This window comes from Python bivittatus, unplaced genomic scaffold, assembly GCF_059951505.1.
Source record: "Python bivittatus isolate LINGU-HERP-01145 unplaced genomic scaffold, Pbiv_v1 ctg000020_np1212, whole genome shotgun sequence".
In the NCBI taxonomy this organism is placed as follows: domain Eukaryota; kingdom Metazoa; phylum Chordata; class Lepidosauria; order Squamata; family Pythonidae; genus Python; species Python bivittatus.
Window position 1 is genome coordinate 122,837,542 of NW_028277030.1, and position 23,794 is coordinate 122,861,335.

At 38.9% G+C, this 23,794-nt stretch overlaps 1 protein-coding gene across 4 annotated transcripts in view; it reads left to right on the forward strand.

The window, feature by feature from the left end:
• The window catches only part of MAP4K3 (mitogen-activated protein kinase kinase kinase kinase 3), a 78,420-nt gene extending 59,652 nt beyond the window's left edge, over nucleotides 1-18,768 (forward strand). For all 4 annotated transcript variants that reach the window (XM_088148645.1, XM_088148653.1, XM_088148661.1 and 1 more), the window contains 12 exons: nucleotides 1,484-1,568; nucleotides 5,941-6,020; nucleotides 7,341-7,401; nucleotides 7,496-7,613; nucleotides 10,239-10,297; nucleotides 11,187-11,290; nucleotides 12,371-12,542; nucleotides 13,536-13,604; nucleotides 13,694-13,786; nucleotides 15,401-15,471; nucleotides 16,166-16,221; nucleotides 16,712-18,768. In XM_088148645.1, coding sequence (XP_088004771.1) covers nucleotides 1,484-1,568; nucleotides 5,941-6,020; nucleotides 7,341-7,401; nucleotides 7,496-7,613; nucleotides 10,239-10,297; nucleotides 11,187-11,290; nucleotides 12,371-12,542; nucleotides 13,536-13,604; nucleotides 13,694-13,786; nucleotides 15,401-15,471; nucleotides 16,166-16,221; nucleotides 16,712-16,799 — 1,056 coding nt within the window. In that variant the 3' untranslated portion in view covers nucleotides 16,800-18,768. The remainder of the gene's footprint in view (nucleotides 1-1,483; nucleotides 1,569-5,940; nucleotides 6,021-7,340; nucleotides 7,402-7,495; nucleotides 7,614-10,238; nucleotides 10,298-11,186; nucleotides 11,291-12,370; nucleotides 12,543-13,535; nucleotides 13,605-13,693; nucleotides 13,787-15,400; nucleotides 15,472-16,165; nucleotides 16,222-16,711) is intronic.
• The last annotated feature ends 5,026 nt before the right edge of the window (nucleotides 18,769-23,794 follow it).

Genomic DNA, 23,794 nt, shown 5'->3' on the forward strand with positions numbered 1-23,794 from the left:
TTGACTTCCAGTATTTTTGCTACTGTTGATCTAGCAGAAATGCATCTGATGAAATCTCACCTGGTAACTTCTAAATTAAAGGTCACTTTATGCCACAATTCCTTCTTTTACAAAAAAAAAATGAAGTCTTCAGTTTGAACATACTATCTAACTTAGTGTATTTTGATCATTAAAATAGAAAACTTAGAGTTTTAAATACCATTTCAGTTTTCACCCTTTTAAGACAAAGTGGCCTATTTTTTTTTCTGCATGACTTACATTATTAGATTTAAAGTTTGAGTTTATAGGAGAAGAAATAATATTTGTTGTTCCATATGACTTTCAGATTCCTTCTAGATAATTTATAAAACCCCGCTCACATGGAGATCTTGGGAAGTGCAAATTATTTAGAGGAGTAAAATAATAAGATACAGTTCAGATAATGCTTTTTGCCAAATATTGTTCTGAAAGTAATGTGGAAAGGTTTTCATTTTTTGCACTTACTATGACTGCTGACAGCATGTGTGAATAAATGGAGCAAAACATCTCACAACTATTTGGATGTAGGGCTATTATTTTGTGCAGCTAAGCTCCCAAGAAAGATCATGTCTGAATAAAAAATGTTTTATTATTGGTGCCTTTTTAATTCTTCATTATACTAATACTATGGTGCAGTCAATGTCTTTCAACAAACTAGTGTTGGCTGCCATAGCTAATCAATGTAGGCAAATGAAATGAAACACAGGAAAAAGAAGCAGGAAAATGATACAAAGCTTTAACTACAGCCAGGGAAATAAAGAGATGCTTTTTAGTATTGAAAGAGTTACTAAGTCATATTTAAATAAACTATAATTTCTATTATTGCCTTAGAACAAACTGTTTTTCTTACTAAGCTGCAGTTATACATCACAAATCAGGAGACAGCACCTTTTCAGACTAACACATTGTATTAAATGGCATAAGCTTTTGTGAGCTACAGCTCACTTCATCAAATGCATGGAGTGGCTAAACTGAAATAGGATTTAATATTTTTATTTAAGCATTTATATGACTGCCCAACTCAGACCATATGACTCTGGATGGCATACAAGAAAAGAAAAAGAAAAATATAGTCATATACAAATATTAAAACATACTAAAACAATAAAATGGCACTCAGAACTGGTATCTTCTGTAGCTCATCAGTTGGAATGAGCTGGTGGGAAGGGAGGGGAAGACAGGGTGATTTTGCAGATGCGGGTTACATGTGAAACAAAAATTGTTAGTCTGAAAAAGGGTTGCCAGACTCCTTTGAATTTTGCCACCATAGACTAACACAGCTCTCCTACAATTTGTAATCACACTAAGGCAAAACCATATTATGGCACTGTGTGATATCCCATAATGTTATATGCAGATCTTTGGCTTCGCTGAAAGTGCTTGTTTTTAGGTGTTGAAAGTTGAAAGTACTCAAGGCAATCATAAAAGCTTTATTCTAAATTATGCGTGGTTTTATTTTACACAGATGGGTGCTTGCTTTTCAAAAGTTTTCAATGGATGCCCCTTGAAAATTCACTGTGCAACTTCATGGATAAATCCTGATACAAGAGGTAATAGTCTCATCAAACTTTCCTAAAGTTATGTGTTTACACTGAGCCAGGATGGAATAATACAATTAAAAAGCATTTTATTATGGAATTGAGTTCTGGCTGCCACTTGAGTACTCACACACAAATTTCCATTTGCCCAGGGAGTATCCCCCAAAAGTTGCTAAGTGAATCTTCAGTGATCCCTTTTGAAGCTGTTAGCAAGATTCTCTTCTAAGGTTTTTGTTAGTCAATAATTTCTGGTTGTTTTAGCAATTATCACCAGACCTATGAAATAATTCCAGTGCAATGTGGATTTGATTTATTGAACTAGTATGAATAGCTCGAATAACTATAATCCTGTTAAACATTTTACAGGATGAAAGTCATCTATCAGGTTATATGTTTTTTCTTTAAGCCTAATGTGAGAAAAATACATTTTTAGGTGAAGAAAATAAGTTTTCAGATGAATGGGATGTTCTGATAAAATTGTTGTAAGCTAGCTCCAAGGCTATTGCAAATTCCTTATGTTGCAATTAAATTTATGCATTCCCATTCAGCTTTTCATGTTGTTTGTTGTTTTTGTGATTCCGTTGTCTGCATTCTAGTTGGTTTACTCACAAAACAGGTAGCCACAGAGGCTTCCCCCCCATGCCCATACATGCCCTCTCAAATACCTGAACTGCTCCATCAGAGCTGATTGCAGCTCCTTCTCCAACACGAAGGGTTTACAGGGGAAAGCACTCACATGATTGCGGGCTCCGCATTCCCACTCTGCTCTCCCATGGCTCCTCCCTGGAGGACACAAGACTGGAGTCAGGTCATTGTTGTCCCTTCAGAAGTAGGACAGGAGTAGCAGATCAGGGGAAGGGGTGGAGGGCATAGTCTTTTGAACCATCATCTGGATGACTTGTCGCTCAGCCACATCAGCCCACAGGACCCAAAAGTCTTTGGTGGAAATGGTTCTGCTCAGTTTGCACTCAGGCTGCCCCCAGCAGTCTTGAGTCAAAAGGAGCCTCACTGTGACCACCTCTCCTCCCCGAAAGGTGTCCAGTATATTTGTCTATTCTCCTGTGCATGGTATGACCACTCTGACCTCTCCACTCACATTTTGCATAACAATTCTCTCCCAGGCACATTCACAAACTGACTTATGAAGTCAGTCTTCTCTCCCAAAACGCAATCCATTGATGAAAGAGAAGTTCCAATTAGCCTTTTCCTTCTTGCTGCAACAATGGGGGCATTTTCAGTCTTCCCCCTTTGTTTCATTTTGACCAGGGACTCAGAGGGGAAAACAGGAATTGCAGATCCTCCAGCCGCCATTAGCTCTCTCCTCTTTGTCACTGTTAATTACTTCCTTACTGATCATTTGGGCTTCTGACTATAATTTTGCACAAATGTGTTTGTAGCTCCTGATCCAAACCTGTGCTGTGTGAGCCCACTTCTGGGGCTTCCTTCAAAGCTTGTTTGCCTGCAAATTACCCATTTCTCTCTTTTTTCTTTTTTCTTTTTTTCCTCTTTTCTTTCCCTTTTCCTCCCAGAGATTCTAAATTCCCATTCAGATTTACATATCTGATTTCATGATCTTTGCTCACTTCCAAGTTCCAGAGTTTCTTCTTACCGGCTTCTCTCTCTCCTGTGTTGGTTATTTAGGTCCTCAGATTCACATAATGGGCTGCTTATTCCAACCAGGGAGGATCAGCTGTTTTATGATCTATCACACTTTCATTCATTCTTTCTTTCACAGCCCATGGAGGCACAGATATGGTCCTAAGACCAACACCTTGCCCTGGTGCACAGTGGGTTAACTTAAAGGGGAAGCAAACCACCACCACTTACAGTCTGCCTGAGCACCATTAACACTGCCCTCCCTGCCTAGGTTTTAGCAGCAGAGGCAACTTCATTCAGTGAGACAACAGGAAGAGGGAGTTTGAGCAGACCCTTGGGTCAGCTTCTGCTTGACACAAAAGAACTCACCACACCAAGCCCAAATCTTCCCTTGCTTTCTGGACACCTCTGGTCATTGCCGTTAAGCTCACAAAAAGGCCAAAACAGACTTTTAGACACAGACTGTTGCCTTACACACACTCCTAAATGGTGCCCCTATATGGCAGCAGGAAGGGACATGGGATGAAGCTCACTACAACACTCACCCTGAAGGGCACCCTGCTGTCATCTCCGGTCACAGCTCAAAGACTGTGAATCCCACTTTTGACCCCAATTTCTGTGGAATCAAAATGCAGGACCCAAAAGCAAATAATCAAGACTTCACTGCAGTGTTTATCAAACAGTACGCACTAGAGAGGACCCACCAAGGGATAGTGAGAGATACCCCTCCAAACAAAAGAGATGCATTGATATTTATACATTTCAGGAAAGGGGAAGGGAAAAATGATGCATATATACATATTCATATGATGATGTATGCATACAAGTTACTTCCTGCCCTCTGCTGTCAGTTTCAGAGAACTATTGTTCTCAGAGGAAAAAAATGAATCAAAGGGAGAGGGTGGTTTAGAGTGCCAAAATGCTAGGACAGATTCTTGAGTTGCCATGGGAATGCTCTGATAAAATCGGTGTAAGCCAGCTCCAAGGCTAATGCAAATTCCTTATGTTGCAATTGACTTTATGCATTCCCATTCATCTGAAAACTTATTTTCTTCACCATAAAATGTATTTTCCTCACACTAATATCACACTTAGAGATCTATTTGAGGCTTTTCTTATGTTTGAAATGTTATTGTCTATGCTAATAATCCTCTGTGAACCTTTTATCATTCTGCTTAATCCTGATTGGGCAGATAAGTCCTAGACTTACGCAGGTAGTAGAACAAAATGGCTAAACCTTTAAGGACGTAGGGCCATTGTATCATAGACTGCAGACTGAGGGGAGGAAGTCTGTCTGTCTGTCTCCCTCCCTCCCTCCCTCCCTCCCTCCGTCCGTCTGTCTGTCTGTCTGTTTTTGACTCCTGGCAACTCCCTGGATAAGTCCCTGCAGTTTTCTTGGCAAGGTTTTTCAAAAGTGGTTTGCCACTGCCTCCTTCCTAGGGCTGAGAGAGAGTGACGACTGTGTGCCTTAAGCAGGACTAGAATTCGCAGTCTCATGTTTTCTAGCTGTAGTGCCTTAACCACTACACCAAAGTGAATCTTACCCTTTTAAAATGCCATCTCAGATATTAGTTCTAGCCTAGCTCATGTGCTCTCCTGTTCTAATGTTTTACTTGCAGCAAGCTCCCCCCCCCCACACACACACACTCTTAGGAGGATAGCATAGAAAAGTGATGTGCTGCTGATCTGAAAATAGTACAGACCATTCTGCTACATTGCCATCTTGTTCTTCATATGTAGATACTTATTCCTTCTGGGTCAGCTAATTGTAATGAGGTTGGCACACCGGTCTTCATGAGAGTGCTGTTTCACAGGATGAAAGAGTGTAGAGTTTAGCATCATCAAGTCTACCAACAAAAAAACCTTCCTGAGCAATAGGGTAAACTAACCCATTGCTAGATGTTTCACAACAAATCAAAAAGAATCTTAATGTTAAGTGTCCAATGTTCTGTTCCCACTTAGAGATGAAAGTGAGAATGTAGAGAGGCCAAGATTGGACGGAGTCCATCCCACCTTTACACATATCATCTCTCAGCAGAAAAATTATTCCGGGTTAGATGTTGAAGATCAACCATGGAATGGTTATCATATAAGGAATGAAGTATGGATCAGTTTTTCTGGTCAGAAAAACTTGCGCTTTCTTTGTTTATGCAGAGAGAACTTGATGTTGGAGCCATCAAAAAGAAAGCTGCTCCTTACTAACTTATAATTCTTTTAAATGCTGAGTTGGCATTCAGATGAAAAGTTTACAAAGGTGTTAAATTTGTCACTGATAAATGCCAAGTTAGCAGTGAACTGAAAAAAACTTTAGCAACTTCTGTATGAACTTGCAACTGAATAGCCCTAGGACAAAAATATAGACTTCTGGCCCTTTGCCAATTAATATTTAAAACTAGATATACTTTATCTATAACTGAGTCAAAGTAGGGCTGTTTCAGACCTCCACAATAGTTGGTTCCTATGTGCGTCCAAAAATTAATAGATAAGTATGGTTTATTTATAATACTTCCATTGAGCAATGCAAGGCTTTGAGGCACTAACCAGAATTAAATCTGCTTTGTTCCATAATGGATTTTCCAACCATGCATGGAATAATCTGTAATTCCTTACGATGTAATTCAAGATATTGTGAATTGTTTGTTATTTTAAAAAGGGATTGATTAATATACCTGCCCTATGTTTAACTAGTATATTTTAATGTATGTTATTTTAAATTTATGGTATTGCTCTGAGAGGCTTTTGGGTGATAAAATGAAACCTTTTATTAAGTATCTTCATTTCTTTATAGATCAGTACTTGATATTCGGTGCTGAGGAAGGTATTTATACATTAAATCTTAATGAGCTTCATGAAACATCAATGGAACAGGTTTGTATTCAGATTTTGGTTTTCAAATGTAGTAGTGAATAATTTTGTCAATATAGCCTAAAACATTTTTCTCTTAGTTACTAAGATATCAGACCTTTATTTTTAAGGCTGAAAATTGTCAAGTTTGGGAGTGGATATGTGGCAGCTACAATTACCATTAGATGGAGTACACTGACCTCCAAAACATTTTTAAAAGATTAAATTACTCACATTTTTCATGATAGCCTTATTTCACCAAATGTCTGTATTCTTGCATGTGATCATATGAGATGTTAGCAATTGATTTATCTAACTCATTTTTAATAAAAATAGGTTTTTTATTTTTATTTTATATCCATGGCAAAAAAAGACCCATGTGTATAAGTAAAGCATTGGATTTCCCCCAAAATAGGTAAATGAAACTTTAGGCAATTTAATAGCATATCTATATCAAAATATTATTAGTACCAAACCAATAAACAGTATAGTTCATTGTACTCTAATTGCTAATTTTACTTTCATTATATTTAATTACTGTGTATTCACTTCAAAATAATAAAATATAAATCAACAGTGTTGAAAATATGAATAATTTACATACAAGTGTCCAGAATGTACACTACAATTTCAGATCATGGTTGAGGGAATTGTTTTGAAGAGAAAATGCTAAAATCCCACCCATCTCCCTACTCAGAATATGTGATCTCACCAGAAACTCCATATCCACTGGTTTATGTTACATCTCAGTCCTGGTTATGGGAAAATGATATAGCAAGTATTTTTGAAGACAAAACATGATGCTGTATCTCCGCCTTGAATTGGTAACTCAAAGTATAAGACGCTTTGGGTGACCCATCAGTAGTAGCAGGATTAGGAACTCCATCAACTCAGGCATGACTGCTAAGCAGCAGATGAGTGCCTTACTGGAGGAGCCTTATCTCATGCAGTTTGGTGGGACTCTCCTTGACATGAACAGTTATGAAGAAAAGACTTCCTTGGTCTGGGCTGCCCTCACCTTTGTTCTAAGCAAATAGGGTGCGATTACATGTTACATCAAGCTGTGCTTAATTTTAAACATGGTTTATATCATATGCATGTAGTTATTCTGCAGTTCTTATAGGCTATCTAGCAATAAATCAGCCACAACTATTTAATTTTGCATTTTTTGCATTTATTTTTTATTGGAACCTTAATTGAAAGATGGATTATAAATTTAATGAACAACAAAGAAAATATGTGTGTTAAGCAAGTTTGGGCCAGGATGTCTAATAACAACAGCTTACTATGTCAAGTTTATCATCTGTCTATCTCATTCAAAATTATTTTCCTTTCTTTTATCAGCTCTTTCCCCGACGATGCACGTGGCTATATGTAATGAACAATTGCTTGCTATCAATATCTGGTAGGACATTTTATTAAAAAAAAAATTACCATGTAAATATCAGTACTTTTGTCTGTAGGATTTTTAAAAGTTTTATTTACTCCTTTATTTATAGGTAAAGCTTCTCAGCTTTATTCTCATAATTTGCCAGGATTGTTTGACTATGCACGGCAGATGCAGAAGTTACCGGTTGCTATACCAGCACACAAACTACCTGACAGAATACTTCCCAGGTAAATATATTGCTTGTTTTAGATTGTAACTTGGTTTTTTTTAAAAAATGGAGTCCTCAAAGTAGCTCACAAGTGTTTATAGATGATAACAATTTACTGTTTTTTAAAAAAGTTCATTTAAACAGCAGTGAAAGAGGACTGAGAAAAGTTGGCATTTCCTCTTCCTTATCCCTCTGAAAAAGTTCCAAGCTTTAAGATAATTTCCTGGATGGATTGGGTTGTGACTTGGGGAGCAGAGGGGATGGGGGAATGACAGGAAAACAAGCAGTTTGTCTTCCATTAGCACGGCCCTCTTGAGTTACAAGCTAAACTTCAGAAACAAAATAGCTAAATGTTTTCAGGATAGCCAAATCATGTGAGATTTCAGAGTTCTTGCAGGAGAACCTGGTGGGGAGAATTCATTGAATTTCTGGGAGATTTTGACAGTTGCACACTTGCATATCCAGAGAGGGAGAAAGGCATTTGCCCCTGCAAACATTGCTAATGGATCATTAGCTAATTAGAATTGTTTGCATAGTTGGAACCCTGAAAGTATGGAGAAAAATACTAATTAATGTTAAAAAGCAAATAAGAATAAAAACTCTTCTAGTGAGGGTTGTGCATGTGCCAAAACTATCACACAGGAAAGAGAACATTAGAAAAACACTATGCCATAAAGTTTAAAACATTATTGAACCAGGATGTGTGAACAGTTCACACAGTGAACATACTAATCACCCCCAGCAGCCACTCGTTAACAACTCAATAGAAGAAAAAACCCTGCCTAATCCCCAGGAAGATACACACATATTCTGACATCAAAACAAGCAGCCACTTGTTAACTCAAGCCCCCCACCCCCCTACCCCCCCCCCCCACACCCCCAATCCCCCCTTCAGATCTCTATAAATACCCACAAAAGGGTCACATCATCCTGGGCACAGAGAGAACTGCTCCTGTATGTGCTCCTGCTCTCCGAAGATGCTGGTCACAGATGCTGGCGAAACATTAGGAAACAAAACTTCCAGAACACGGCCACACAGCCCGGAAGACCCACACCAGCCATCGTATTCCGGCCGTGAAAGCCTTCGACAATACATTATTGAACCAATTTTTCTAGTATAGGAAGTTACGACAGTTCTAATAAAATGGACTTATGACTGGTCCCCAAAGTTACAGCCATTGCAGCGCCCCATGGTCATGTGATCAAAATTTGGGTGCTTGACAGCGTGCCCACACTTACAACTGCAGGGGCGCTTCAACTCCCCCCACCTGCCCCTCTTCCCCCTCATCTCTGCCCTTTTGGCTGCCCTGCACTCTGCTGCCTACCCCTGCCACCACCATTCCCTGCTGCCTGCAGCTCCGTGTCATCTTCCTTCTGCTGTTGGCCCAGGATCTAGGTGCTGGGCAAGGGTGCAACCCTGGGATGTGCACAGTGAGTAGTGTGGCAGGGAGGTGAAGCCTCATCTGCTGAAGGGAGCTTGCCAGGCCCAGCTGGGGAAGAGGCAGTGGGATGGCAAGGAGTGGTACTCTCTGTCACTGAGCAAGGCAGGACAGCCAGCGGCAGCTCCCCAGGTGAAGGTGGAGGCTGTGTGAGAGGCGCTGTTTGGGCAGCAGAATTGGAGGGAGTGGAGGAACACGAGCTGCACACGGGTTGGAGGAGTTGAAGCAAAGGCAAGTGCAGCAGGGCAGGAGAAGCATGAGGTCCCAGCCTAACAACAGCACTGTCCTGGCCTAATGTCCACAACTGGGACTACTGGATCTGCCATCACTAAGCAGTGCAGTCACATGATAGTTCCCCTAACAGTCACATTGCTTAGTGACAGAAATTCCGGTCCCAATTGTGGTCATAAGACTACCCATATGGTAGAAAGTGATAATTGTATACAATATAGAAAGAGGGAGGGATTCAAACATGGTAAGCTCAAATGTTAAATGGTGTTACTGAGTTAAAGCAGCCACACTATTTGCAAGTCTAGTGCACTTGTTTCAGAAGCTGCTCCCTGCTATCTTCATGTTTGTGCACGTAGTCATTTTGCTTGCAAACAATTTGACTGCTTTAATGATTTTTTTAAAAGGTGCTTTTTAAAGCACCTTTCTCTGGAGTATAGCTCTTGCATAGCTCTTGAATTTGAGAGAACAATTATATTGATAACATTTTAACATATTAAAAAAATACACCCCCCCCCAATTTTTTTTTTTAAATTGAGGGAGCATTATCCTCTTAAGCCCTGTTTCCCAACCTTGTCAGTGTGTGGACTTCAACTCCTCGAATTCCCTAGCCAACAGGTTGGGGAACAGAATTCTTAAGGACTGCACAGAAAGGAGGCCAGATCAATTACAGCATAAGGAATTCTGTTTAGATTCCTTCTTCACATAGAGTTTGGTAGAGATTGTAGGTTCATGCAGCAGCCTCTTAAGCTTCTCTATAGCACTACAGTCTTTAAGATTGGGGCTGGTGATTCAGTATTTTGCAGAATAGATTTAACCTGCTTTATTTGTGTACTATATTGTTACAATCAACTGTACTTCCCTACCACTCTATTTCCAACAGTTGATTTGGAACAAAAGCAAGGCTCAGGTAGTAGGATCATAATATCAGGAAGAAGAGTATGATATTAATTTCCATTGTTCTTTCTGCATCCTAGGAAATTTGCAGTTTCTACAAAAATCCCAGATACCAAATGGTGTCAAAAATGTTGTGTGGGTAAGTAAGGATACTTTCTCACCTCATTGTGTGTCTCTCTTTTTATAATTTGCACCTGTATAATGATTGGCTTGGAATTTTGTATTTAATAACTATTTTAATGCCTCTGTTGTAATGCACCATGCAGTGAAGGAACATTTTGCAGAACAGGATGCAAAGAAAATTTTCCAAGGCTGACAGAGTTTGTAGGAATGGGATCTCTTGGTTAGGAGCTTTCCTGGAAAAATTTAGAATTGTGCAGTAGGGTTTTTTCCCCCCTATCCATAACATACACTGCTATAGCACACCTGTACATTTTCAATATATTTTTCTATATGTGCCATACAGAATATCTTAGGATATGTACATATGAAGATGAGATGTTGGTGTCATCTTTCCCTTGTTCCACACAGGTAGTTGTCTTAGCAGACAATGAAGGGAAACATTAATTCCTACCTAGATTTTTTTTTTTTTTTTTGGCAAAAGTACGATCTTCACAATAGAAATAGAAAAGAGATTGTGATAGTTTCATGGGCATTTTACACCACCTTCATGTCTAATAAGGCCATAGCTAGAGAATAACAGAACTGCTTCACTTTAGCTTTCTGTACAGATACGTAGCTCTCTAGCATTGCATAATATATAATGTATACATTGTCCATGCTTTACCATAAGGCAGGGTTTCCCAAACTGTGAAATGTACCTCCCTAGGGGAGGTGTGAAGACCCTTTAAGTTGTACATTGTTACAATAAATCCACCTTCCCCCAAGTTTCATTGTATTGTTTTCATTATTCATTTGTGTTCATTTTGGTGTTTAGGGGAGGTGTGTAGATAAAGATTACATTAAAGGGATAGCAAAGGTTTAGGAAGCCCTGCTCTAAGGAGACCTGTCATTTTGTTTCTTTTCAGTGAGGAATCCTTACACAGGACATAAATACCTTTGTGGGGCACTACAGGCTAGTATTGTTCTACTAGAGTGGGTTGAACCAATGCAAAAATTCATGTTAATCAAGGTAGGTTCCTTTAAAAAAAAATTCTAAGAATTAAATACAATCCAAGAGAGAGAGAGAGAGAGAGAGAGATTAGTACTAGTTGTAGTAACAGCAGCAGCAGTTGTTGTTGCAATATTATTAACAGAGTTTAGGTAAAACATCTTCACAGACTAAGCCTGAATAAAGATCCTGGAGCTGTATTTAACAGTGTTCATGAGGGAATTTGAAGCAGGAAGTAGTGTTAAAAATTAGAGACTCTTGTGTATTAGTTTGCATTTTGAAAAAAAAAAATCTTGATCTGCAGTGCTGGTCCATTAATTGGTTTCTCAGAGGCTTTAGGTTATTGAGAAAGTTCTGTTCCATAATCAAGCCAAGACACACTCTCCAGTCCTTGGAGGGGTTCTTGGTCCATTGACAGAAATTGCCCATCCTGGGGATACATGGCTAGCAAAGTAGAGATAATTTTCTGGGGAATGATCAAAAAATACCTTGGATATAAAACTAAATTTTTCCAACACATTGTCTAAAAGAGAGAAACACTTTTCCAATGTTGTCACTGGCACAGGAAAATTCCCAAAGTGGAATGTAGAGAAGAGACTGTTGCTCTTCCACTTTTTCCCTGGCTGACAGGAACCTGCTGCATTTAGGAAGTGGTGGCTTTTTCAGCACAGATTCAACCCAGTTTCCAGGTTTGCACTGCCCATAGACGTGAGGTATAGTTAAAGATTCAAAGTTACCACTCAGATACATCACAGGATCCTAACTGGCATTTTCTTTTAACAGCAAAGGCACAGTCTGCATGAAGACGTTATTTTTATAATGTTATCTAATGATCTATTTCATAAAGGAGGATTGACATTACTAAGAACATTACAGAGTAAAAGCCTATTTTATCATAATATATCAGTGTTGTCCAAACTTGGCCACTTTAAGATGAGTGGACTTCAACTCCCAGAATTCCCTAGCTGGGGAATTCTAGGAGTTGAAGTCCACTCATCTTAAAGTGGCCAAGTTTGGACAACACTGTAATATATTGTTGAAATAATTTAATAATATTATACTTCCATAACTACTTTGCAACTAACGTATTTCTTGATTTAGCACATAGATTTTCCTGTACCATGTCCACTGAGGTTGTTTGAAATGCTTGTAGTGCCTGAACAGGAATTCCCTTTGGTTTGTGTTGGTGTAAGTAAAGGGAGAGATTTCAACCAAGTGGTGAAGTTTGAAACTGTCAACCCAAATTCTACCTCTTCATGGTTTACAGAAACAGGTTGGTTATTTCCTGTGACCAATTTGTAACTAGAGTTGGCTGCTGTTAGAGCACAATCCCGTTTATAGTAAGAAAAGTAACTCCATAAATTCTATAGTAATGGATTCTATACCATATCCTAGATTGCTTTTTGATTTCAGTACTTTCAGATTCTAGATTTATGATGCTTCCATTCCAGGATAGCTTAATAGTTAAACTACATACATTTTGGAATCATTAGTGCTCTTTGGCTTGACCCTCTGTCTGGCTCACTCAGTGTCTTATCACTGGACAAATAGTATTTTGCTGGGTTTTTTCTCCAGCCACTGTGAATATTGTGAGATAATAGTTCTGATTAGAGTTGTTCACTCTAGAGGGGGAGTCTAAATTTCACTCTTATCTGCTGTTTGCCTTTGTGGAAGCTTTGTTTAAAGCTTATAGTGAACTTTAAACAGGGGTGTAGAATTTCTAATCCATGGGTCAAAGGGAGCCATCAGGCTTCCCCTCCCATTGCCTTTAACTGTGTCCTCTTCATACCTTCATATTAAGGATATCACTTCTTGTTTTCTCCTTCATGCTTGGTGGGGGAATGGACCATCGTTCTCTGTGAGCAAGAGAAAATGGGAAATAGAAAATGATCCCTCTCAGCCTGTATTCAACTGAAGATGACTACCAATATGGGACAGAATAGAAAGCGAAAGCATGGGGCTTCCTGATTGGAGCACCATCTCCTGGTGTTATCTAGGCTTGCTGGAGGAAAATATGATTCTTGGGCTGGTTTCTGTTCTCCCACTTTAAAAGATCACTCACATCTCACCAAACCCCTTTTTAATTTTTTTTTAATTTATCATATTTATAAACCAACCAGCAGGTAGCATGAGTTGGTTTCTATAAGAAGATTTGTCCTGTAAAACTAATGCACATACAATTAGGATATTTAATATACTTCAACTACATAATACCTGTCCTGATATTTATATAAAATTGTTAACTCATTGTATTCTTTTGTTGTAGATACTACACAGACAAATGTTGTGCATGTAACACAACTGGAGAGAGATACCATTTTAGTCTGCTTGGACTGTAAGTGACAACTACGATCCATACATAAATATTTGGATAAGGTGCATTGTGAAATGTTGCTGAATAACAAATGGTGTTTGCTTTTTCAGGCTGTATAAAAATAGTAAATTTGCAAGGCAGATTAAAATCTAGCCGAAAACTATCCTCTGAACTCACCTTTGATTTCCAGATTGAATCAATAGGTAAGTAAAAGTGAACCTTATGTTGTCAGCTAACTACTCTGATATTTTACTGCATTGTATAATGAAAACTTGCACTGAGTAAATGAAAATTTGAAGGTAGAAAGATGCTCGATATGCACAGTTCTAATGTCTCTAATAGCAAGCCAAGGCATTTCATATATTGCTAAAAACAGATATAATTTCAAAAGTATTTAGGACATACCATATCCTTCCAAAACAAACATAGTCAAGGGAAAACAAAAAATATTTGACTATAATACTTTTTTTGCCAAGGATTATTTTTATGAAGCTCAAAGTTCTAATATCCCTGGAAATCAAGATAACTTTAAAAGTTATGTTATGAGTATAAATAGTCTGTTGTGTTAATTCTTATGTGTTCTGATACATAATACATTTTTTCTTCCAGTTCAAAATTTCTGGGAATTCTGTTTTGCATTTTTTTTTTAAAAACTGATCATTTAACTCATTCTGTTAATTACTGCACTCACATAAATTAGTCCTAGTTGGAGTTATTTAGACCACTTTTTGTCCCTCAAATCTGTTGAATATGTAAGTTTGTTTTGCGTATTATGCTAAATCATACTATGATTTGTTGGTTTTGGCTTACTGCTAAAGGAATAATTTAGACCAAGGGTCCAATCCTTTGCTCAGTAAAGAAATCCAGATTAAAACATCCCCAACAAATTATTAATTAGCTTCTGCTTAAACACATCCAATGAAGGAAAATCTACCACCTTTCCGGGCAACTGGTTCTGCTTTTAAATTGCTTTTACTGTTTAGCATATTTTTGCAAACATTCAGTTAGAAACTTGTTCCTGTAACCTAATGCATTATTTCATGCCCTGCACTCTCTAACAATAGAGAACAGGTCATAGAATCATAGAGTTGAAAGGGATCTCAGAGGTTAACTAGTCCAGGATTTACTAAACATTTCAGACAGATTTCTATCCAGCCTTTATTTGAAGACCTCCAGTGAAAGGGGATGATGCCACTTCATGAGGCAGCCTATTCCACTAGTTGGCAGCTCTTCCATCAGAAAACTCCTCATAATATTTTACCTGAGTCTTATTTCCCGTAATTTCAATTCATTGGTTCTGGTCCTTCCCTCCAGAGTGACAGAGAAGAAATCCACTCTCTCCTCCATGTGACATTTGAAGACTGCTGTTGCATCTCCCCTCAGTTTTCTCTTTTGCCAGTTAAACTTACCTAGTTCCTTTAACTATTCCTCGGAGGACTTGGTTTCCCATCCCCAGACCATCTTGGTAGTCCTCCTCTAAACTGGCTCCAGGGACACAGTATTCCAAGGGGCCTGACCAAGGTGGAGTTCAGTGAAACAATTATTCCCCATGATCTGGACTCTGTGTTTCTGTTAATACAATTCCAAATAGCATTTGCTTTATAGCAGCCTGCAAACCCAGCTTCAGATGATAAATGTAAGGTTCTGAATACTGAAAGGAAAGAAGTTAGTCACATACAACAAAAGGATGAAAACTTCTTGCACCCTAAACTTCAGCCCTTCATTCATTAAAGTATGTGTGAAATCAATACAGTTTAAGTAGGAAAGTATTTTAGGGCACAGTCCCAGTGAATCTAATTTGTGTTTTTTCCTGCCAGTTTGCTTACAAGATAGTGTTTTGGCTTTCTGGAAGCATGGGATGCAAGGCAGGAGTTTTCGATCAAATGAGGTAAATATTGCAAGATAAAAAAAATAGCATTATTTAATTGAATTCGTGAAAAATAAGCTGAAAACAAAATGGGTGTTTTCAGCACTCTTGACAGCTTAAGCTTCAGATTATTTTGCAAAATACAGCAGCTGTAAATACATTTTCCCTCATAGAAATGGCTGAGAAGCATAGCAGTCCAAGAATTAAGTAGAACATCTCAGTAGCAATGTTGGCTTTTCTATGAACTCCCTCAATAACCTTAAGCACCCCCTTAATCTTAGTCACCTCATCTGGAAAAGGAATGAATAGTAATGATACATACCATAGATTTTATTGTACAGTTTGAGTCACTTAGCACTTTGAATATATATTGTATAATTTATTTCAGTTGCCCTGAAATAGTGTAGTAATATTTAAAATTAGGGCTATCAGATCTAGACTACCAATGTCCAGACAACCAGCAGCAAAGAGTTAGAGTTTTCTGTATTTCTTTCTTCCTATCTAATGGTTGTCCAGAACTTGCCACCAGATCTGATGGCCCTAGCTAGCTAGCTGCTGGGTGTATGTATGTATGTATGTCTCTCATTCCATTTTGGATACTACTTCAATTAATTTTATTTAATACTGCAAAGTAAAAGGCTTGCAAGGTTTGGTTCATTGAGCATTTGTTATAAGCACTTTCACTCTATTAAATATTTATTTGGCTTTCAAATAGATCACCCAGGAAATTTCTGACAGTACAAGAATATTTAGACTCCTTGGATCTGACAGGTATGATCAATCACAATCACAACATATAGGGAAGGAGTAGTCTTGGAATAAATTATCTGTTAGGCTTAGGGCCCAGTACATCAGCAACTGCCAAACTCATTCTTTTGCTGAGGAGGAGCAGGAACCACTAGACCTACTATGTACAACTCACTTGCCTGTCTTTTTCTTCTGGGCAACTTCAAGGATTGGACCTTAGTCCTTCCATCATTTATGGGGAGGGGAACATGGCCAGTGCTGTCATTGCCATTCACTCACTTTATTGGGCAAGTGACCAATCCCTGGCAGCTGCTCTCTCATTTTAAGGTGTGGTTGGATAAAGGAAAACGAGGATACTTGATTGGGCCAAGAAAAAAGACTCTCAATTGGTTTATGTTGTGTCACATACCCTGCCCCACCCCAATCTGCAAGCCAGACCCAATTAAGGGCTTTCATAAAGGTTTTATGTATTTGCCAACATTATTATTTTTGAGATATCCTTCTTTTTCCCCAGAGTTGTGGTACTGGAGAGTAGACCAACAGATAACCCTACTGCCAATAGCAACTTGTACATCTTAGCAGGTCATGAGAACAGTTACTAAGAGGCAACATAGCCAAGATAAGAAAACACTACTGCTTCAACACATATGACAGCAATTGCACAAAAGCAACAAAATCCCAGCTACAGTTATTTTCTAATTTATTGTAGTGTATGAGAATGAGTGAGAGCAAGAATGCTTGCCTGAATGATATGCATATGATTAGCACATTTATTCTGCAGAACTCGTGATTCACTATTATGTAATGTTTGTACATATATGCAGTATTTTTTGTTGAAATGTATTACTGGAGGCCTCTCTTGATTTTTCTGTAGATAATGGTCAAAATGTCTTACCTGTACAGATATATAAAGTTTGCTGAGGACAGAAAATTGCATTTGGGGTACTATTTTAAGGACTCTTCAAAATGGGATGCTATTGATAAACACAGTGCATTTAAATAACACTATTGTATTTTATTATGTAATTTACTAATATAAATAAATCTTACCTTTTAGACATTGTAATCAAGGCTGTAATCCTATTACAATCTTCTTTTTAGTTCTATGCAAGTACACTGGTGTTTTGGTTGCACAAAGTGTTAATATGTAATGTATTCAGTCACGAAAGTACATTTGTGGAAATAATTTAGGCATTATAATTTTAGCTTATTTAGGTAGTTCTCTTTGTGAAACCAGCCAATTGAACACCTGTATTTTTATATTTAAGGAAAATTCTCTTAATTATTTTCTATGCTTGGAGAAAAAATACCTATTTTGAAATGGGAATAAATCCAATAGTGGTACTTTGGTGTAATCATAAGTGTGTACAATGATAATATAAACTTTATTATGATGAGTCTTATTAGCCACTTCCACTATATCATGCAAAAATTTACAGCACTCCACATTGGGGAAGTGTTTAAATATTTGGAGTTAGATCCACATAGCCATGTACAAAAGGCCTTAGTACTGTATGGAGTACAGTACTTTGCAGATATTCATTAGCACTTGCATTAAAATAAAGATATGCATTTTCCCCCATTAAGAAGAGATTGACTATCCCTAATGAATTGCCATTGTACCCTTTTGGATCTGCAGAGCTCCTCTCTGATTCATATAGGATGATAGTGTACCATAGGGCTTGTGCTGGCTTCCATGTGGAGAAAGAAAAACAGTCTGTCTGCTCTGACCTTTCTTATGCAAAAGGAGAATATGAACCAATGGTTTTAAAGTTAAGTTCAAGGATTCTTGTTCCTGCTCAGACATAGCAACAAAGTTTTCTAACAGAAGATCAGTAATAGAGGAAAACATTTCTGAAAATCAGAAATGCTTACTGCTACTGGTTTTCCCAACCTCACAAGAAATGTAGATTGGCCTCTCAGTTCAGTCTGGTTGGGTAGTAAGGCAGAAGGATAGCCAGCACCCCATACATACCCTAACAACAGGAGTGGGTGAAATGATGACGCTGAACTACAACGTCTAAAGGCCAGTTGTGAGGGAAGTTGGAGTACATTAGTGTTCAGTAGTAGATAACAGGTTCTTGGCGCTAATATGTAACATGCAACACGCATATATATATTTTTCTGAAGACAAGGATGCTTCAAACCCACTGCCATTGAGGGTATCATATATAGACCACCTCTTTGGGAGAAGAAGTGATACTAGATGGGGCAACTGTTTTAAGGAATTTTGCTTTCGTTAAAAAAATGTTTTGCCTTACTACTGTTGTCACATTTTTCTTCTTAATGTCTTAACACCTAGCCAGAGTTATTTAGTTACTACCTCACACAATTAAATGGTTATAACACATCACAGGAATTTTAATTTTGAGCAAAACTATTCTGATTCTCTTCAGTGCTATATGTAAATGCCATGTTTTAGGGAAAAATACATACTTTTTTTGTATATGTTCTTTATACTGTGATATAAACTAAGAACGAAGTACATTAAAAGTGATTTATGGTCTGTATTGTTGTTGGTAATGAATATTTCCTAATGTATATAATGTAAAATAAAGGTTTTTTAACATGTTTGTTGTTCATGTGGACTAACTAAATTAACTTCCTTTAATTTAAGTCACACTGCATAACACAAAGTAACTATTGCAGTATAAGTACATTTTATGATATCATTAGCATCTGAAGAACAATATACAGTGTCCTTTGGCCTTTGCATTTCCCCCATGACCTGCCCTGTCTGATTGTATTCTGCTACATTGTGGGAGGAGGGGGCTGTAGCCCCAGGGCTTACACTATGTGCACGCATTCACAGGATCAAAGAATTGTGGGGATGGAAGAGATCACAAGGATCACCTAGCCCAACCCTTCATGCTTATTCACATTCCAGCCACAGAACTCATCCCCCTCCAGTTTGAGCTGAAATCTTCTTCTCTTCGTTTCTTTCTAAATGATCATAAAACACTTTTTTAACTAAGTTCTTCAGCACAGATCACTACCTGATATATGTGGACATCCACAGGGTGACGAGAGAGAAATGATGTAATGTGTGTCATAATTTCACAATGCAAACTCCACTCCTTTTGTATATATGTTGCAATATAATGGGAAGAGCTTGCATCATGTTACAATGCACATTTTGTCATTTTGAAGAAAGCTTGCTGCAGATGACCCTGCTGAGAAGTTTTATTGAAAAGCTAAGCTAGTAATTAGAGACCAGCTGCACCGTGAGAAAGCTTTCGTTTATTTCTCATCAAATCTAAGCAGACTGATGACAACTTACAGAATAGCAAAACATCCACAATACAATAATGGCACAGTAAAGTAGGTATAAGTAAACCACACACATCATAACTTTTTTTTGGGGGGGGGGTGCCTTCAAGTCAGTGTTGACTCCTGGTGACTGTCTGGACAAGTCCCTGCAGTTTTCTTGGCAAGATTTCTGAAGTGGTTTGCCATTGCCTCCTTCCTAAGGCTGAGAGAGAGGGACTGCCCCAAGGTCGCCCAGCTGGCTTTGTGCCTAAGGCGGGACTAGAATTCATTGGTCTCCCAGTTTCTAGCCTGGTGCCTTAACCACTACACCAAACTGGTTCCAACCAATACAATTGAAATCCACAATAACAATAAACTGGTAACATCTATTAACAGTATTAATACTGTAAACAGTCCTCTACTATTATTAATAGCAACATTTTGACACTACATGCAAGATGGCATTCCCCTTCAAAAGTCCTCCAGAATGTTACCACTTTTTACCAGCCTTGATTAATTTTGGAAGGTTATTGTAGGCCAACCCTAATATTCAAGGTGAGACTATTCCATAATAGTGGAACCATGATTTTAAAAGCATTGCTTCCTGGCTCTCTTCCCACCCCCATCCCTTTACTTGATGAAATATAGTAAATAATGGTGGGAAAGAACCAAGCCCTGCAACATCCATGAGTGAGCAGCCACCAGGCCAACCTCTCTTCTCCTATCACCATTGACTGAAACCGCCCACCAAGAAAGAAGCAGAACAACTACAAAGCAGTGCCTTCCATCTCTAACATGGGCAATTATGAAGTATATATGGGTTGGCTAGCCCCCTAGAGGCCTGGTGTTGCTTCCATCGGCCTCTTGGATTTTTCCTTTTCCTTTTATTCTTTGTAAATGTGTCCTTTTTAAATTTTAACTCTATATTTATTTATTGTTTTAATATGTTGTAAGCCGCCCAGAGTCCCCCATTGGGGGGAGATGGGCGGGGACAAGTTTAATAAATAAATACCAATAGTATTGAATGCTGCTGAAAGCTCCAGAGGGGGAATGCTACCTCCATCTAGAGCCCAACAAAGATATCCAGTGCAATTTCCATCTATGCCCATGTCTGATTGGAAAGGATCCAAATAATGAACGCCTTCTAGAGTGCCCTATCTATGCCTCTCTGTCCACTCTCTCAACATCCCTTTCCAAAACTACCACTAAAGATTAGCTGGGACCAACCCATGGTTGCCATGGAAGATGTGAAGTCCCAGCATGACTCAGACCAGACCCCAAGGTTTGAAAATCACCCAACACTAAAAGCCCATCATATGAATGGCCCTTAGTCCCCCACATCGTTAGCCACTAGCTTTTCATGTGCCTGGTGGTGTTCTAGTGCAACAGGATAAGTATTACCTTTAAATATCATGCAAATGAGAAATGATTTGACTATAGAAAAGGGAAACTTCTAAAAAATGAGGGGACTGGTAAAAAAAAGAAAGGAAAATAGGACCAACTTTCTTCATATGGCTTGTAAGGGTCAACCAAGGCCAACATGCCTAGTAAAGCAAATCCAGGAAGCTTTCAAAATTAAGGCCGTTTTCAGGAAATGAAAGTATGTCTTAATGAGGAAAAAAAAAAAAGGAGCACAATGTCTGGCAGGGTAAGATAGTAATAAGGAATGCAGAAAACAGAATTTCAGAAGTATATGGTAAGCAATATAAAGGAAAATAGAACTCTTAAGAATATTTGAAGCAAAAACCCAGCCAGGGCAGCCATTACACAACAAAAAAGTAAAAGAGGGCTCAAGGAGGCTGTAGAGATTATCATTTTAACTGACAAACTAGCAGGAGGAGGTTCTATAATTCCCCAAAGTCTGAAACAGTATGTCATTGTGTTGATGCAAATGACATCGACATCATTTATGTGACGATGTCATTATGCAAAAGCTGTAACTTGACACAAATGGTATCATTTATGTAATGAAGTTATTGTGGAAATGATATAAATTGTGTTATTTGTGTACTAGAATCACTATGCAAATGACACAAATTAGAAAAGTCAGTTGCAGTTTCTCAGCCAAGGTTCTGTGGAACTCTAGAGTTCCGCGAGAGGTCACTAGGGTTTCCCTGGGAGATCACAGTGATAAGCAGAGACTGAACAAAAACCCTCCTACCTCCAACACTGGGTTGGCCTGCCAGAGGGCACGCGGACCCTGGGCAGGGGCAGGGATTGCACATGCATGTGCAAGAGGGGAGAGGTGCAAAGTACAACCAAGGAGGGGGCTTGGAAATGGAGCGGCAGAGCCACTAGGTCACAGCCGTGCACGAGAAAGACACCGCCAAGGCCTCTCCGCCTGCAGCGCGGGGCTCTCCTTGCCGGCGCGTGCCTGCCTTTCTGCAGGTACAGTGGCCCAGCGGGGATCCATCTCAGGGTGCAGGAGATTTGGGGCTGGGCTGGCCCAGGCAGCAGCAGCAGTAGGAGACAACCACAAAGGTGAGGGAGGGAAGAGGTGAAGGGGGAGGAAAAAGTGGGAACGGGGTAAAGGCTTTGGCATCAGGGTGCCCAGAGTTCAGGAGAGGTTGAGGAGTCTAAATATTAAGGGGAGGGGTGTTGGAGGTTGCAAGGCATCAGCCCCCCTCTAGTTTTGCAAAGGGATCCTTGGGAGAGGAGGTGGAAACAAGGGGCAAGAACAGTGAAGCTGGATTTGGGGAATGAGGTGCTGGTGGTGCAGAGAGGGGAGGCCAGTCGACCGGACTCAGTGTGCCAGTGTCATCTGCGTCCCCGCAATGCATTTTGCAGTTATCATTCATGACAGTTTGATATATTGCCCAAAAACTGTACATGCCCTTGAAAGTAGCCCAAAATAGCCCAAAAAAACACAACCTGCAAAAGCCAAAAATTTCCCACAACTGATCTCCAGAACTCAAGTTTGGCCCAGAATTGAGTATTTGTGCAGCAAAAAACAAGCACGGGTTTCACATTAAGGAGGTAAGTATTTTGGTTTAAGAATAGTCAATCCATATATACCCGCCTACACATGAAACAAATATAATTTTGTAACTTCTGGCCTATATTTGAGCCTGAATGTGCATGGGTTCCCTGAAAAATATTTCAAGGGTTCCTCCAGGGTCAAAAGATTGAGAAAGGCTAGTCTATTGCATGCAAAACTGTTGCATCAAAGTCCAAGAAATGGAGGTTTCACTGTTCATAGAAAAACAGATCCAGCTGAAGAAAAATCAGCGTAGATTGTCCTCATACCAATTCTGACTCACCAATCCACAGCTCTGGATTGAGTTTTTTGAGAGTGTCAACCAGTACATAGATGGAGGTGAACATGGCAACATTTTATTGTTGGATTCTTCTAAAATCCTTTAATAAAATTCTTCATCAAAGGCTCTTGAGTAAACCTAGTGGCCAAGGATTAAGGCAGTGTTATCAATCAAGGAAAGGTGAAAATGAAGTCCCTCAAGGATCTGAGTTGGGGCAAGTGTTGTTTAATTTGCTCATAAATTATCTTTAGTGATAAGCAGTGAGCTGGCCAAGTTTGCAGCTACTCATAGTAGTAGAAACTGGAAATGATGGTGAAACATTCCAAAAGGATCTCTTTAAACTGGGTGAATGGCGTAGGAGAATTTTCCTACACATCTGAGACCTTCCAAAGCATTGTGAGAAGGCCGCGGCTGCCATTATCCATAGTTTTCCTTCCTTTCTCTTTTTTCATCCAAATACTAGGATTGGGGGCATTCAATTAAGCTAACTGGAAAATTTAGAACAGAACAGAACTGATCCATGGAATAACCACAAGTTATGGTGATAGCCGCTACCTCAGATGGCCATAAAGAGAATGAGATAAAATTTATGGACCAGTGGTTGATCAGTGTTTACTGGTCTTGAAGACTCAATATTATCTCCGAACACTGCTTGCATGGGGACAAGAGAAAGATTTGTCTTTGTCTCCCATCTGCAAGCCCTGGGAGGCAGCATGGCTGTTGTTTCTTAAGCCAGGAAGCTTTTCTGGAATTTCAAACAGCTGAATTGACACTGTTTTATGAGACGTCCACAGAGGGTCATCCAGGACTTTTCTTCCTGTAATTTTTATACTGGGCTACACAGTCCGAGGAGACTATTTTACAGTACAGCATTTCCATACCACCTTTTTAGGCAGTTTCGGAAAACAAGATAAAGCACAAACATATTTTAAACATGATTCCTTGAATTGCATACATTTCAAAGCCGTGGAAAAAAATATTTTTGCAAGGAAAATGTAATAATACAAATTGGAAAATCTGCATTAATAATTTTATTAGAGCAATCAAGTTTATTCTTATGCCTCCAACACACACGCCACACAACATCCTCG